Here is a 13771-nt window from a genome sequence, read left to right as displayed (position 1 = left end):
CTCCTCAGCAACCCCACTACGAAAAGCGGGTGGATAACGTGTGTGATGTGCCAACCACTGGACAGAACCCGGCAGCATCTCAGGGTAGATTTACAGAATGAAACTCGGTGTCAACACTATAGTCATTGTCTTTCGAAAATGAAATCAATTGGTCATGTTTAACGACTTGGACAAGAATGTGAACACAATCCAATATTGGCCTACTTTGTTGTAATTGTTCGATTTTTTTCCAGAGACAATATCATATCTTCCTGTCGTTTGAAGGTGATTTTTCCTGTTGCTTCTTTCTTTATCGGTTCTCTTCAACAAAAGAAGGAAGCCCTCCAGACAAGCATCTGGACTGAAGGCCAGTAACCACGAAGTAGGCAAGACACAGAAAGCCACTTTGCTCACTCATCTTTAAGAAGGCACAGTAGAATTATCCTGAGGCGGATCCACCAAACCACACGAAGATAGGTAGCACATAGAATGAGGAAAAGATACGGGCATTCTAGGTCATCCTGCAGATAAAACACACACACACACACACACACACACACACACACACACACACACACACACACACACACACACACACACACACACACACACACACACACACACACACACAATTGTAAAAAAACTAAAGGGCACCTGTTACAAGCCTGGGGAGATCTTTATTACTTTCATGACAAAAAACAAATCTACATATATATATAATATACACATGTAGTCTTATGTATTTATGAGTAACTAAAAAACCTTTTGACCAATGATAACCGATTCAAAACACATTGTTACAACCAATGTCAGCATGTAGCATGCACATGATTCAACATGGGTCTGCTGCCAGCCATGCGCAGGGCCTGCACTACTGCCGGCACCCATTGATGGACAGATCCCTGGCAGCCGCCTCCAGGACGGTACACTTGGCCTGCAGGGCTGCGTCGCTGGTGCACTCTGCCTCGGACGGCCAGCGTTCCACCCACGTCTTCTTGCCCAGCATGTAGACGAAGCTGCAGACAGAGGTCACACACACAGCGGCCTTATATCCCTATTCCACTAACACAGAACGGGAGCCGCTCTGCTTCGTGCACCTCATTTAGAACCGTTCAGGTCGTTTCGTACTTCAACGTTTTTTTATTTTTATTGTGGTTTCGGATCTTGAGGAAGCTGGGTTTGGAACAGAAGAGCGTGCTACTACCGGTAGGCATTGTGCATCACACTGGCTTGATCACAATAGTTTCGCTCAAACTGGTGGGGACGCGGGCTGGTGCGCTAAAAAGCACCATGGTTACAAGAATCCTGAACTGAGCCAGTTCAAGAACCAGAGCATATTTGGTGGCAAAGGGCTATTTGTGATTTATTTTCCATCATCATCATCATCATCATCATCATCTTTTAGTACTATTTACCCTATAATAATTTATCCTCTTTAGACCAAAGCCACTCAGTGATATCTTGATGGAGTGTAAAGTATAAACCAGAGGGACGCACCCGGTGTCAGTGTGCCACAGGTCCGCCTTGGGGCCCATGATGAAGTAGTGGGAGCCCTGCTGCAAGTGCAGGTGGTCTCTGCAGCCTCCATGCGACATAAACAGTCTGCTCACGCCATCTGCCACGTCAGGCTCCAGGCCTGCAGAGTAAGGTAGAGAAGGCTCATGTATTTATATAGCACCCTTAAACAGACAGCAGTTCATTCTTGTCTGCCTCACATGACTTGTGAGGACCCCGGTGTGAGAGGACCCCCGTCACAGTTTGTGTAAGGACCCCGGTCACAGTGTGACCCTGTATAACCTATATAGCATCCTTAAAGTCATTCTTGTCTGACTCAAATTACTTGTGAGGACACTGTCATGGTGTGTGAGGACCCCGGTAATGGTGTGTGAGGACCCCGGGTCATAACTAATGAGCTCCCAGTCATGGTTGCTTACCAAGTTTGATAACCTGTGTGATCTCCATCTCATATCTATCATAGTAGCTCTGGTTGACACTCAGTACCTTCACCTTATACACTGGAAGCAAGAGAACACAACAAAGCTTATAGTGCAACGTGATCATTTACAGATTATTGTGATTGTGAGATGAGGCGGTAATGTTCCAGAGGATGATAATGTTATACTGTACCATAGTGCAAACTCTCGCAGGCCTGCCTCGTCCGATTGTTGACAGGAATGGTTTCACTGTCACTCTTTGAAACACAGCAGTCACCTAAGCATTGCAAACGTATTTTTTTTGTAGTACACACAGATACTTGATATTAAATAGGATGTAATACAGTAGTATTATTTACAAGTAATGCAGTACACAAGATTACACGCAAAGAGTGCCAATGGTAGGTGGAAGAAAGGGGGGGTGGGGGGGTAAAGCCTCACCCTGTGTGCAACGGCAGACATCGTTCCTGCAGATCTGACCGAGGGCTTCCTTGTCCTCTGGGGGGCTGTACGTCCGGCTGCACCGGTGGTCTGCCAGCACAGGGTCAATCACGGTTGGCTTAGCAAAACTATGGCTTTGTTTCCACACTTCATCACCCTGGTTAGCATACTACTTTGCAATACCTGTAATTCTAAGGTCAAGGCATACTTACCAAACGGGTTTATTTCTTTGAAATAATCGACTGTGACAGGATTAACTTTAATTTATATAATGTTTGAAACATCTTCTGTGGGCGTTTGAGGGCAATTCTCTCCATACCTGTATACCTGATGTCAGTTATTATGTGACACGTCATAAATACTACCATGTATTCAGGTAGTTCAGAGCTGTGTTCCACTGCGTGTGCGCCACATAGCCAGGGCAATCATAACCTAAATAGGTTCTATGATAATAATACATCTCCTCTAAGAGATCTCTATATCATCTAGATCAGTGGTTCCCAATGTCCATTGATCTTAGTGGCACCACGTTCGCAAAATAAATGTGTTTCAACCAACTGAAAGTTGTGAGGTTAGAGATAGTTACCGAAATTGTTCAAATGTATTTATATATCCGAATTGTAGTTCTCATTTATTTATCTACCTGGGATGTAGTTCACATGTATTTATCTACCTGGGTTGTAGTTCACATGTTTTTATTAACTTGGCTGGTAGTTAACATGTATATGTCTTCCTGGGTTGTAGTATTCCCCAATCTAGGTTGTATTTCCCATGATTTCCCCACGTGGGTTGTAGTACCAATCTTTTTCCTAACAGTTTTTTGGTTCACATGGATTCCCCCCACCTCAGTTGCAATTGCAGTTGTCAATTCCTTTACCTGGGTTGTAGTACTCGTAGACTGTCACAGAGGAGGGCTGGAGGAGGCCCACCTTGAAGTTCTGCTGAAGCCTGAATATGAGGATCTCTGGCTCCCTGTGGGAGACCTGAGGAGAGCATGGAAGGGACAGAGGGCATTGGAAGACAGGTATATAATTTAAATGCAATTCAGCGGAAGAAGAGCCCTGGTCATTCAGTATATACGAGTAATTGCATTGTATATCATGGACTAGTAACACATTGATCGTATAGTCAAGTGTAAGAACATTAAATCTAATGACAGCTATGTGGCGCTCTCACCTTGAAGAGGTGGATGATGAGAGAGCCTCTATCGCTCAGGTTGTCCACCACCTGGAAGTTATTGATGTAGCGGTCCACCGAGTTGCTGAGCTGGAAACACAAATACAAACATTAGGGATGGAATGGTCAGTTGGATGTGCGTTGAGATACGCTGCCTGGATTTTTACTGTGTTTTGCGACCGTGTGTACTGAGTATATGATCTCTGCATTCACAAACAGACAAATTGTTGATGTGGTTCAGTCCTTCTGGCTTTAATGCATTTAAGTTTTATATTATTTTATATTTGCTGATATTTGTTCATGACAGATATCTTTTTAGACATTTGTATGACCTATATTTAGGACACTTAACCCTTGGGGTTAACCACATATTCCTTTAAGTGTCTGTAAGGGTATCAGTCTGCAGTTTACTCCAGGTGGAGGAAGGGACTCTGTTCACCCTGGTGTCCTGGCCCAGGCCCTAACCTGGCTCTTGTACCAACATGGCCCCCCAATCATCTCCTGCTCTTCTAATTGGATAGCTTCATTCTGCACTTCTGCACTTTGAGAGCCAGTGTGTATGTTGAGTGTAGGTAGGAGATGCACACAGGAGATGATGTGTGATGTCCCCGTCCCCCCCCCACACACACTATACACAAACACTATATGTGAAGCACTTTGATTGCCAATTTGGTGGTAATTACGTGTATTTTACCCTTCATTTTATCTCATGTTATTATTATCATTTGATCTGCATCTTACCAATTATTAACTTGAAGCATTTGCCATGAACGATACGATAGAACGATACGATAGAGGTAACATGCAGGTAGAATCAGCATTCCAAGAAGTAAACAGTAGGTACAATTCACATAATTACCACCAAAAACAGGGCGTAAACTGTCAGGTTACCAATTCTTATTAGTATGGAGGTTCCCTAGGATCATCGCCCATCTTCCCTGTGCATTACCATCTCCAGGTCAGAGTTGTCTGGGGTGAAGCCTGTGGGAAGGCTGATGTCCAGAACCACCATTCTGACGTCTCTGGGTGCCAGGGCCCTGGGGACACGGGTTAGTGGATTGAAGCAGGGTCATATTTAAATGTTGAATACAAATTTGTTCAAGAAAGCGGCTAGACATTAAAGGGGAGTAGTCGTAGTAGAAGTAGCACAGCAGCAGTAGAAATAGTAGGAGTAGTAATAGTACTAGTAGTAGTTGTAGGAGTAGTATTAGCAGTAGAAATAGTAGTAGCAGTAGTAGTAGTAGTTGTACTAGTAGTAGTGGTTGTAGATGTAGGTGTAGTAGTATTATACTAATATCATTTTTGGTACCTTACGCGGATGGTGATCTGGTAAGACTTTATGACATCCGCAGGAGGCGTCTCTATAAAGGAAGAGGAGAACACATGTTATGTTCTTGCTTGACCTGTGACCTTCGACCTTGATTCCCATGACCCAGTACCCCCTGACACGGACAGCAGTCAGTAGTTTAGGTCCCAGTGATATGGCCAGCATGTTATTATGTATTAAATGACTTCACGAAATCCATAGTAAAACAGAGAATATAAATAGACGTATGTTTAATATTTGTCATTACATTATATTTGTTAAACCTTACTCTACTTTGACTTTCTTTTCTAACCTTAACAGAGCAATTGTGAAAACTTCAGAACCCAGTTAACGTTTGTTCTGAAAATTTAATTGACCATAAAATTGTCTTAACATATAAATGAACGTCACAGAAATCCCATTTTACACAAGACTAGGTTCAGTACAACAAACCACCCCGTACAATGCTGGGGCCTAAAAAAAAAATTTGTTTGGTCCCGGTTTCCGACCGACCCTGTCAATTTATGTGCGACCCAAATTATTTTATGAGTTTTATATAAAAAAAAAATAATAATAATATTTTTTTTTTAATGTAATTACGTTTTGGTACAGCACCTCTATAATTACGTTTTGGTACAGCACCTCTTCATTCTGTACAAGGATGAGCGAATTTTCTCGTTTTTAAATGAAAACAACCTACCTTTCATTCGCTGCCGCTGGAAAAAATAAAATAAAAAAATAAAATAAATTCCCTACCTACCCATGACCTCAACGACAACCAACAGGAACCAAACTTTTTTTTTTTTTAGACCTGGGATACTTTGATGGGCTTTTTGATGTATCTGTCATAGGTCATAGATAGTGGTCATACCCGTATCGACGTACCGCGTAATAGCTGATTAGAGACATCTCTAGCATTCAGGGTGAAGAGCAGACCTACCGCTGGATTCTTCTGTAGCCACCTCCAGCTCAAAGTGCGGACACAGGCTCTTCTCCTCCACTTCATGGAGTTGGTTGTAGAACGTCACCAACTGGGGTCAAAGTGCACCGATTTAGGTGAGTCTCAACGAGCACAAGGTCAAATATAAAAAATGGTGACATCTAGGCTGTATCAACAATAACGTGATGAAGCAGAAATTGAAGTTTCCTTCCAAGAAGATGGTTACCTCCAGGATTCCCTGTCCATTCCCCTGCGCCTCCACCTCAAATTCCTGGTCCAGGGGTGCCTGGCAACACAGCAGAGATGAAGAACATGATTCTATACCCTTACTATTACTTAACCATCACTATTACTGTAAATAACTATTCTATTACTATTACTGTCCATTACTATACACTTTTATTTCTATACCTTACTAACGCTATACTCCTAGTACTGTTGCTATACTTTTACTATTGCTATTGCTGAACTTTACTATTACTATACTCTTACTATTGCTGAAATGTACTATTACTATACACTTACTATTACTTTACTCTTACTTTTACTGCACTATTATTATAACTACACTATTCCTGTGCTTCACTATTACTATAATCTTAATTACTATGCTTACTATTACTGGACTCTCTGGCCTCCAACTCAAACTCCCAGTCAAGTGGTGCCTAGCAACACCACAGTGATGAGAATACTATAGAATACACAGTCTTAACCTCAACAACTTGTGTACGTGTTTTACAGGCGCTTCTGTTGAAGTCTGCGATAGTTTCCACCAATTGACACACATGGAAAGTCAACCATGTTAGGGTTAGTTCAAGTTCAGTACAGTTCAACCTGTACTGTCTATGTCTACAGTCTATGTGTGTTGCACGTGCAGTTCTTTACCTGCTTTACTATTATAGAGCTACACTAAAGAAAACACAATTTAAATCAATTCTGAACGTTTTGGAACACCAGGACCGTCTCCAGCCAGAGCCTCACCCTGGAAGAGCGCGCCACATAGGAGGTTTGGGGTTCAAAGTGGTAGCGCAGGTCTGTCCGGCCAGGGACCTTGAGGTCCACCTGCAGGCTGACGTCCCGGTCAGCGGCCCGTTTGAGGAGGTACTCTGAGAGGGCCTGCAGAACCACCATGGTGGGCTGGTGGGGGGGGGGGGGGGGGGGGGGCAGAACACAGAACAGACCCGAGGGAGAGAGGACATGGGTAGGCAGTGAGTTTCGGCCGCGCTCTTGTTTTGTAGTGCTCTGGCGGTTCCCAAACTGGGGAAACATTTTTTTCGTGGGGTAAAATAAGCGACACATTCTCATGAAATTGTTAAACCAATGGGAATGGGAATTGACAAAGTGGAAAACCAGATTGGTTCGCTATGCGACCCAACAGGAAGTGGTCCTGAACATATATAGGGTAGAGGGCCCTAGGGTGGGGGCGGGGCTTACCTGTGTGGACCCGTAGCCCCCGCCCCTCCGTCGCTTGCTGTTGAGCCAGTTGAAGGGCATGACGGCCTCATCCAAGTGGCCGCCCTCAAGCAGGGCAAGCAGGCCGTAGCCGGTGGCCTCCAGCGAGAAGAGAGGACTCTCACTGTCAGCCCAATAGCTCCCCTCTGGAGGGGGGAGAGAGAGAGAGAGAGAGAGAGAGAGAGAGAGACATTAAAGCGAGAGAGAGAGAGAGACATTGGAGCGAGAGAGAGAGACATAAGAGCGAGAGATTGAGAGAGAGAGAGACATTAGAGCGAGAGAGAGACATTAGAACACGAGTGAGAGAGATAAGAGTGCGAGAGAGAGAGATATTAGTGCCAGAGTGAGAGTAAGAGCACCTGAAACAGCGTTGAGGAGGGGAGTGATGGGGTTGTAGCTCGGGTCTTGCCCCAGCAGCGTCAGGGCGTAGGCGGAGATGGCCACTGTGTAGGGCCTCTTCAGAGGCCTGGACAGCTCCCTCTTCAGGTAGTTAGCTGCGTTGTGGGTGGCGGTCTGCAGACAGCAGACTGGTATTAGCACCTCAACCTCGTATCTCTACATCGTCTACTGACACATCTGCTACGATGAGATAGTCATGTATTATCCTGAAAGAGGAGAGACGCAGTACACAAGACCCAACACAACACACGGGGGTCAACACAACACAACACAAGCCTCCTGAAGACATAGACACATTAAAGAGAGTTCCAAGCTGATTGGTTAACTGGAGTGATTGTGTCCAAGGATGGCTGGGAGTATTAGTGGTAACCGTGTGTGTGTACTGTCATAGTGGTGCTATAGACAGTGTGTCTGCCAACCGGTACTAATATTCGATAGCTGTATGTATTAGAGCTTGCAGTAAAAATATGTGGTAGATTAAAAAACGAAGTTGTTCGTCACATGATGATAACGACCAAACAGCAGCCACGTCGTCCATGGACCAATGGGTTACCATGCCGACCGGGCCCTCACCTCAGAGATCCCGCCGCAGCTGATCTTGGCCTTCCTCGCCTGGGCGAGGGCGATGACCACGAAGGCTGTCAGTGTGGTCTTGGCCTCGCTGCCTCGGAGACCACCCTAGTAACGAATGATGGGGGAGGAAGAGGCTTAGACCGTGAATTCGATTTTACGAACACACACACACAAACTTTGTCTTGTAAGTGTCTTGTAAAAAGAGAAGTAGAAATACACAAGAAACAGAGACACAGCAAGACCATATCTACAAGCCCCAATATGTGTGTGTGTGTGTGTGTGTGTGTGTGTGTGTGTGTGTGTGTGTGTGTGTGTGTGTGTGTGTGTGTGTGTGTGTGTGGTGTGTGTGTGTGTGTGTGTGTGTGTGTGTGTGTGTGTGTGTGTGTGTACTGTCAGGGTGGTGCTGTAGACAGTGTGTTTGTGTGTGTGTGTCTGTGTCTGTGTGTGTGTGTGTGTGTGTGTGTGTACCGTCATGGTGGTGCTGTAGACAGTGTGTGTGTGTGTGTGTGTTTGTGTGTGTGTGTGTACTGTCATAGCGGTGCTATAGACAGTGTGTGTGTGTGTGTGTGTGTACTGTCATGGTGGTGCTGTAGACAGTGTGTGTGTGTGTGTGTGTGTGTGTGTGTGTGTGTGTGTGTGTGTGTGTGTGTGTACCGTCATGGTGGTGGTGTAAACCGGGTTATCCTCCCTGAAACCTCCGTCATGCTCCTGCTTTTCATTGAGCAGGTAGAGCAGTGCTCCACACACCTGCTGCTGCTCCACCCTCACCAGGGAGTAGGCCATGGAGAACACCTTCACTACAAACGCTGTGATCCTGGGACATTCAGGGAGCAGGGATATAATGCAGTGTTCCCCAACATGTGGGTCGGGGGCCCCCTAGGGCTGGCCACATGGGCAAATATGGTCGTGGGAGAGTGCTGATATACAAGTTGAGTCATTTAGCTCTTGAAAAGGAACTGAGCAGAGGGCTTTTGTTTAAAGCTGAAGCTGGTTGCAGGATGAAGAGAGGAGTGAATGTATTGTTAATAACGCACCATGTACTAGTGCCTTCCTTCCTGTAGGGGGGGTAAGAGCCGTCACTTTTACGATAAGCCAGCTGTTTCTCATAGCCTGGAAAGACACAAAGTCATCCTTCATCAAAATAAGAGGGAAATACTTTCTATCTCTCAATCCATCCAGTGACCACCGACCCTACCTTTGGTAATGTAGCCGATTGCCTCCACCCTGCGCTGCACGCCCACGCTCTCCCAGCCGTGGGTGGAGTCCAGGTAGAGGGTGGCGATGAGGGGCAGGGTGATGCCGGCCAGGTTCTGCTCCACACAGCCCCCAGGCATGCGGATCAGGGAGGCCAGGGAGTCGTCGCTGATGGAGTTATCAATGCTGTCGGCAAGCACGCTGCCTGGGGGAGGAGGAGGAGTTAATTAGTGCAGAAGTTGAGATGAAAATGTTCATGAAAAAGGATGAAACAAAAGTCAATGTTGTTAGGTGCTTGGGGACGTTTGGGGGGGCTGACCTCTGATGTTAATCAAGGTCAGAGGAAGGGAGTTGGGAACCACGGACTCCAGCTCCACCTTGCCCGGATGGATGTTCTGGGTTCCTGTTGAGAAGAAACAGCAGTGAAGCCAGCCTGGGCCTTTGTTTTTTAGCTCACTTTGGAGAGTGTGTTTGGTTGATGGCTTGTTGAAGCAGCCTCACCTTGCCTGAGTCAGAATTATTAGACTCTGGGGCTAGGTGAGGCTGCATACCGGTGGTGCAACCAATACATTGCTTTATTATTATCATTTGCTATATGGTGGTCAACATTCTCCTTTATATGCTAGTATTGCTGTTTGAGAGGCTACTGGAAAACAGTGTCTGAATTATCTTACCTCCATGAGCAGAAGGGTCCAACACAAAACTGCGGACAAGTGTCTTCTGCACTCCCTCCAGCTGTGGAAAGGAATGGCTTAGTTAGGAAGCAGTTAGGAAGCAGTAAACAGGACACACTAAGTTTGACACTTGAAACAAACACAACTTGAACCGTGAAAAAGTCTGTAACAGGAAGTGACTGACCACCACCCGAAGTATCTTCTCAACGCGGTCTCCGCCCATCAAGTCCCGTCCCAACACCATCACCTGCACAGGAAGCTTTCCCACCACCAGGGGCACTAGCGTGTAGGGCACCACCACTGTCCCGCCTGCCGGCAGATCCACTTCCTGTGTGTGTTGCTCACTGAAGGCAACGCTGCATATGCCCTCTGTCACCATCAAGACCACCCTCACCTGTGACGGAGAGGTCGGGGGGCATAGGATTCTGAAGGTGCACCTTTAAGCCCCATTCACACATTGTTTCTGGTAAATGGCTGGGATAACATTGCAGGCTCCACTAGTGATTTAAACACACAACTAGCAGATGGTGCTTATGCAACGTTGAGGATGCCAGCCGACATACAATTTGCGGGCTTTATTATCTGATATTAACATTAGATCACTCAGTAGCGTCTAATTAAAATAGACATAAAAAAAAAAAAACAGAGTATCATTACTGTGTTCACATCAAAAGAGAGGCAAATATTAGCCCCGAGTTTGCTATTGCGAGCAAGTGTCTTGAAGACTATTGAAGGAGGAAGGGCTCTCTTGTGAACGTCAACGTTGCTTTCCGCCAATTCATTCTCAACCATGGCCAAGATAACCACTATTGCAAGTCTTTACTTGGTGGAAATAGAAGTACTGTCGTGTAACTAAACGCCGTTGTTAATGGGTTCATAATATCTCCCGGAATGCACACATCTTTTGGCCGTGATATTATACATTATATTATATTATACAATTATTATAAAGCCCTGGGAGTCCGCCAATGCCTATAAACGTTCTCCTCCATGTTGGCACTCAATCTGGAATCCAGGGAGTGAACACCGATATGCTATCCCGATAAAGCAGAACTTTGTGTTTGCACGAGTAAAATCACACGAAATCCACATCAATGCGATGTTTGTGCCGCGCCATTCATCAAATTACTCGGGCTTTTCTAGCTAAAAATTCGCCTCTATTTGCATCTTTGCATTAAAGGTTGGGTATGGAATTCTCTTTTTGGCCATTTTTGAAAAATTACTTGAAATCCTTATCATAACCCACTTACAGCCACTGAGTTAGAAGTACTGACATGAAAATTAAACAAGTCAATCATCTGTGGAACAGGCAGGGCTCGAAAAACTCCAGCCAATTATTTCCAGACCCACCGAGTGGCATTGGACAGTAAGTACGTCAATCAAACGGTCGTACTGCACTCCCGCTCCCCGCGCGACCCCTTCGTGCACGTACTCAAAGCTCGCTTGCATTGCGCTCGTGCATTGCGCTTCCATGTACTTGGAATGGGTGGAGTCAGAGTCAGCGTTGAAGGAGAGGGGGTAGGACCATTTGCGTTGTGTATTTTCAAAATCTGTTGGCGTTCGCAAATCCCATACCCAACCTTTAACTTAGTGGCAATTTGCACCATGCCCTTATTTTTGTGTGAACGCACCTTTAGACTGAATATGTGAAATGAGCTTCAATGTGCTTTGTCAAAATAAAACAGTTGTGGGATATAGTTTTCATTAAAGAACAGAAGGATAGACTACGAAAAAAAATAGGGAAATATGATTGCAGTGTCGTTTTAACATCTTCTGTGATGTTATCGTGTTCTGCGTTTTGCTATCGTGTTTTATTGTGTTAGTGTTCTGTGTTAAATGTTTATGATCTATTACAAATAATAATAATAATGAATCGATAAATATGTGCTTTGTGCTTTGAACTTGTATTGAACTGTATCTGTACTGTATTTTAGAATGTTATGCACTGTTTATGTGTTCATTGCTGTTCTGTTTATTTTATTTGGGTGCGTTTTTTCATGTTAGCATGTTTTGTGGTGTTAGCGTTTTTTAATGTTATCATTCTTTGAGGTATTAGCCTGTTCTGTGCTGAGAGCATGGTAATGTGGTGTTAGCGTGTTCTGTGGTATTAGTGTGTGTTCTGAGGTGTGAGCATGTTCTTTTATCTTAGCATGTTGTGTTATAAGCCTGTTCTGTGTGTTCTGTTGTGTGATTCAAGCGTGTTCTGGTATGCGACTGTTTCTTAAGGTGTAAAGCAAACTTGTTATAAGCTTTGTATGTCAGCGGGATCTGAGTTTCTATCATGGTGTACAGCGTTGTTCTCTTGCTGTGTACTGTAAGGGGGTTCTACAGAGCCCTTACGTGTAATCTCTGTTGTCCATAGTTACGGAGCACTGCTTTGATCTGGATCTGCTCATGGCGGGCCACAGAGTAAGGCAGCTTCAAGTCCACAAAGAACTTCTTCCAGGCTTTCACGTTGTAAGGCTTGGCCACACAGAAGCCTGAGGATCAAATTACGTTAGTGTCAGTGAGTGGGTGAGTGAGTGAGTGATAGATAGATATTTAGATATAAACCACTGTTTTTTTAATTTGTGTGAATAAAAACAAGAAAAAAAACAAGAAAAAATACTGGATGAGAGAATTAGTGGGTGTGTGAATGGGTGAGTAGTGGAACTACTCGTCTTGAAGCATCTCAGGCCTATGGTCAGGCCGTACCTCGATCCCCTCCAGTTCGCCTACCAGCCCCGGATTTGAGTTGAGATGCCATCATCTACCTGCTGAACCGCGTCTACGCCCACCTGGACAAGCCAGGGAGCACTGTGAGGGTCACGTTCTTGGACTTCTCCAGTGCTTTCAATACCATCAGGCCTGCTCTACTGGTTGACAAGGTGACGACGATGCTGGAGGATCCCCCCCCTTGTGTCCTGGATTGTGGATTACCTCACTGGCCGACCACAGTACGTGCGCCTGCGGCACTCTGTGTCGGATGCGGTGCTCAGCAACACCGGGGCCCCACAAGGGACTGTCCTCTCTCCTTTCCTCTTCACCCTTTACACCACAGACTTCAGCTACCAGACAGAGTCTTGACATTTTCAGAAGTTCTCTGATGACTCTGCTGTCATTGGTTGTATCAGTAATTGTGAGGAGGCTGAATACAGGGCTGTGGTGGACAACTTTGTCACATGGTGTGAGCAGAACCACCCGCAGCTCAACACAACTAAAACCAAATAGCTGGTGGTGGATCTGAGGAGATCCAAGAAGACACCAATGACTCCAGTTTCCATCCTGGGTCATAACGTGGACATCGTTGAACACTACAAATATCTGGGGGTGTCCATCGATAACAAACTGGACTGGACTAAGAACACTGAAGTCCTTTACTAGAAGGGCAATAAACACACGTGTTGTTTACATTCCAAAGATCTGGCTTTCCTTGGCTCTGTTTGGACCAAGCTTTAAACCTGAAACCATAACTGGTTCTCTCTCTCTCTCTCTCTCTCTCTCTCTCTCTCTCTCTCTCTCTCTCTCTCTCTCTCTCTCTCTCTCTCTCTCTCTCTAACAATCACTACCTCTCTCTCACAGTCTACCTTTCTCAAAACCTCTCTCTCTCTCTACCTGTATCTTGGTATGAGTCTCTCTCTCCACTTCATATACTATTTAATTTTACATTGAATCTCTCTCTCTCTCTCACTCTCTCTCTCTCTCTCTCTCTCTCTCTCTCCCT

The 13771-nt window shown here is 45.2% G+C and overlaps 1 protein-coding gene across 7 annotated transcripts in view; it reads right to left on the bottom strand.

The window, feature by feature from the left end:
* Positions 1 to 636: 636 nt before the first annotated feature.
* LOC130379159 (complement C3-like) overlaps positions 637 to 13771 on the bottom strand; it is a 29444-nt gene continuing 16309 nt past the window's right edge. For 6 of the 7 annotated variants that reach the window (XM_056585821.1, XM_056585819.1, XM_056585822.1 and 3 more), the window contains 22 exons: positions 12409 to 12548; positions 10253 to 10462; positions 10069 to 10129; positions 9714 to 9797; positions 9396 to 9599; positions 9235 to 9310; positions 8855 to 9014; positions 8201 to 8305; positions 7588 to 7741; positions 7211 to 7374; positions 6758 to 6913; positions 6003 to 6062; positions 5777 to 5867; positions 4840 to 4891; positions 4480 to 4567; positions 3531 to 3620; positions 3233 to 3337; positions 2355 to 2448; positions 2107 to 2190; positions 1914 to 1994; positions 1477 to 1615; positions 637 to 995 (listed from right to left, as the gene is read on the bottom strand). In XM_056585821.1, the coding sequence (XP_056441796.1) occupies positions 851 to 995; positions 1477 to 1615; positions 1914 to 1994; positions 2107 to 2190; positions 2355 to 2448; positions 3233 to 3337; positions 3531 to 3620; positions 4480 to 4567; positions 4840 to 4891; positions 5777 to 5867; positions 6003 to 6062; positions 6758 to 6913; positions 7211 to 7374; positions 7588 to 7741; positions 8201 to 8305; positions 8855 to 9014; positions 9235 to 9310; positions 9396 to 9599; positions 9714 to 9797; positions 10069 to 10129; positions 10253 to 10462; positions 12409 to 12548 (2543 nt within the window). In that variant the 3' untranslated portion in view covers positions 637 to 850. Of the gene's footprint in view, positions 996 to 1476; positions 1616 to 1913; positions 1995 to 2106; positions 2191 to 2354; positions 2449 to 3231; positions 3338 to 3530; positions 3621 to 4479; positions 4568 to 4839; positions 4892 to 5776; positions 5868 to 6002; positions 6063 to 6757; positions 6914 to 7210; positions 7375 to 7587; positions 7742 to 8200; positions 8306 to 8854; positions 9015 to 9234; positions 9311 to 9395; positions 9600 to 9713; positions 9798 to 10068; positions 10130 to 10252; positions 10463 to 12408; positions 12549 to 13771 lie in introns of all 7 variants that reach the window. The other variant, XM_056585820.1, reaches the window with a different exon arrangement.

Source organism: Gadus chalcogrammus, chromosome 3, assembly GCF_026213295.1.
Source record: "Gadus chalcogrammus isolate NIFS_2021 chromosome 3, NIFS_Gcha_1.0, whole genome shotgun sequence".
NCBI lineage: Eukaryota > Metazoa > Chordata > Actinopteri > Gadiformes > Gadidae > Gadus > Gadus chalcogrammus.
This window is presented reverse-complemented; position numbering and strand designations above follow the sequence as displayed.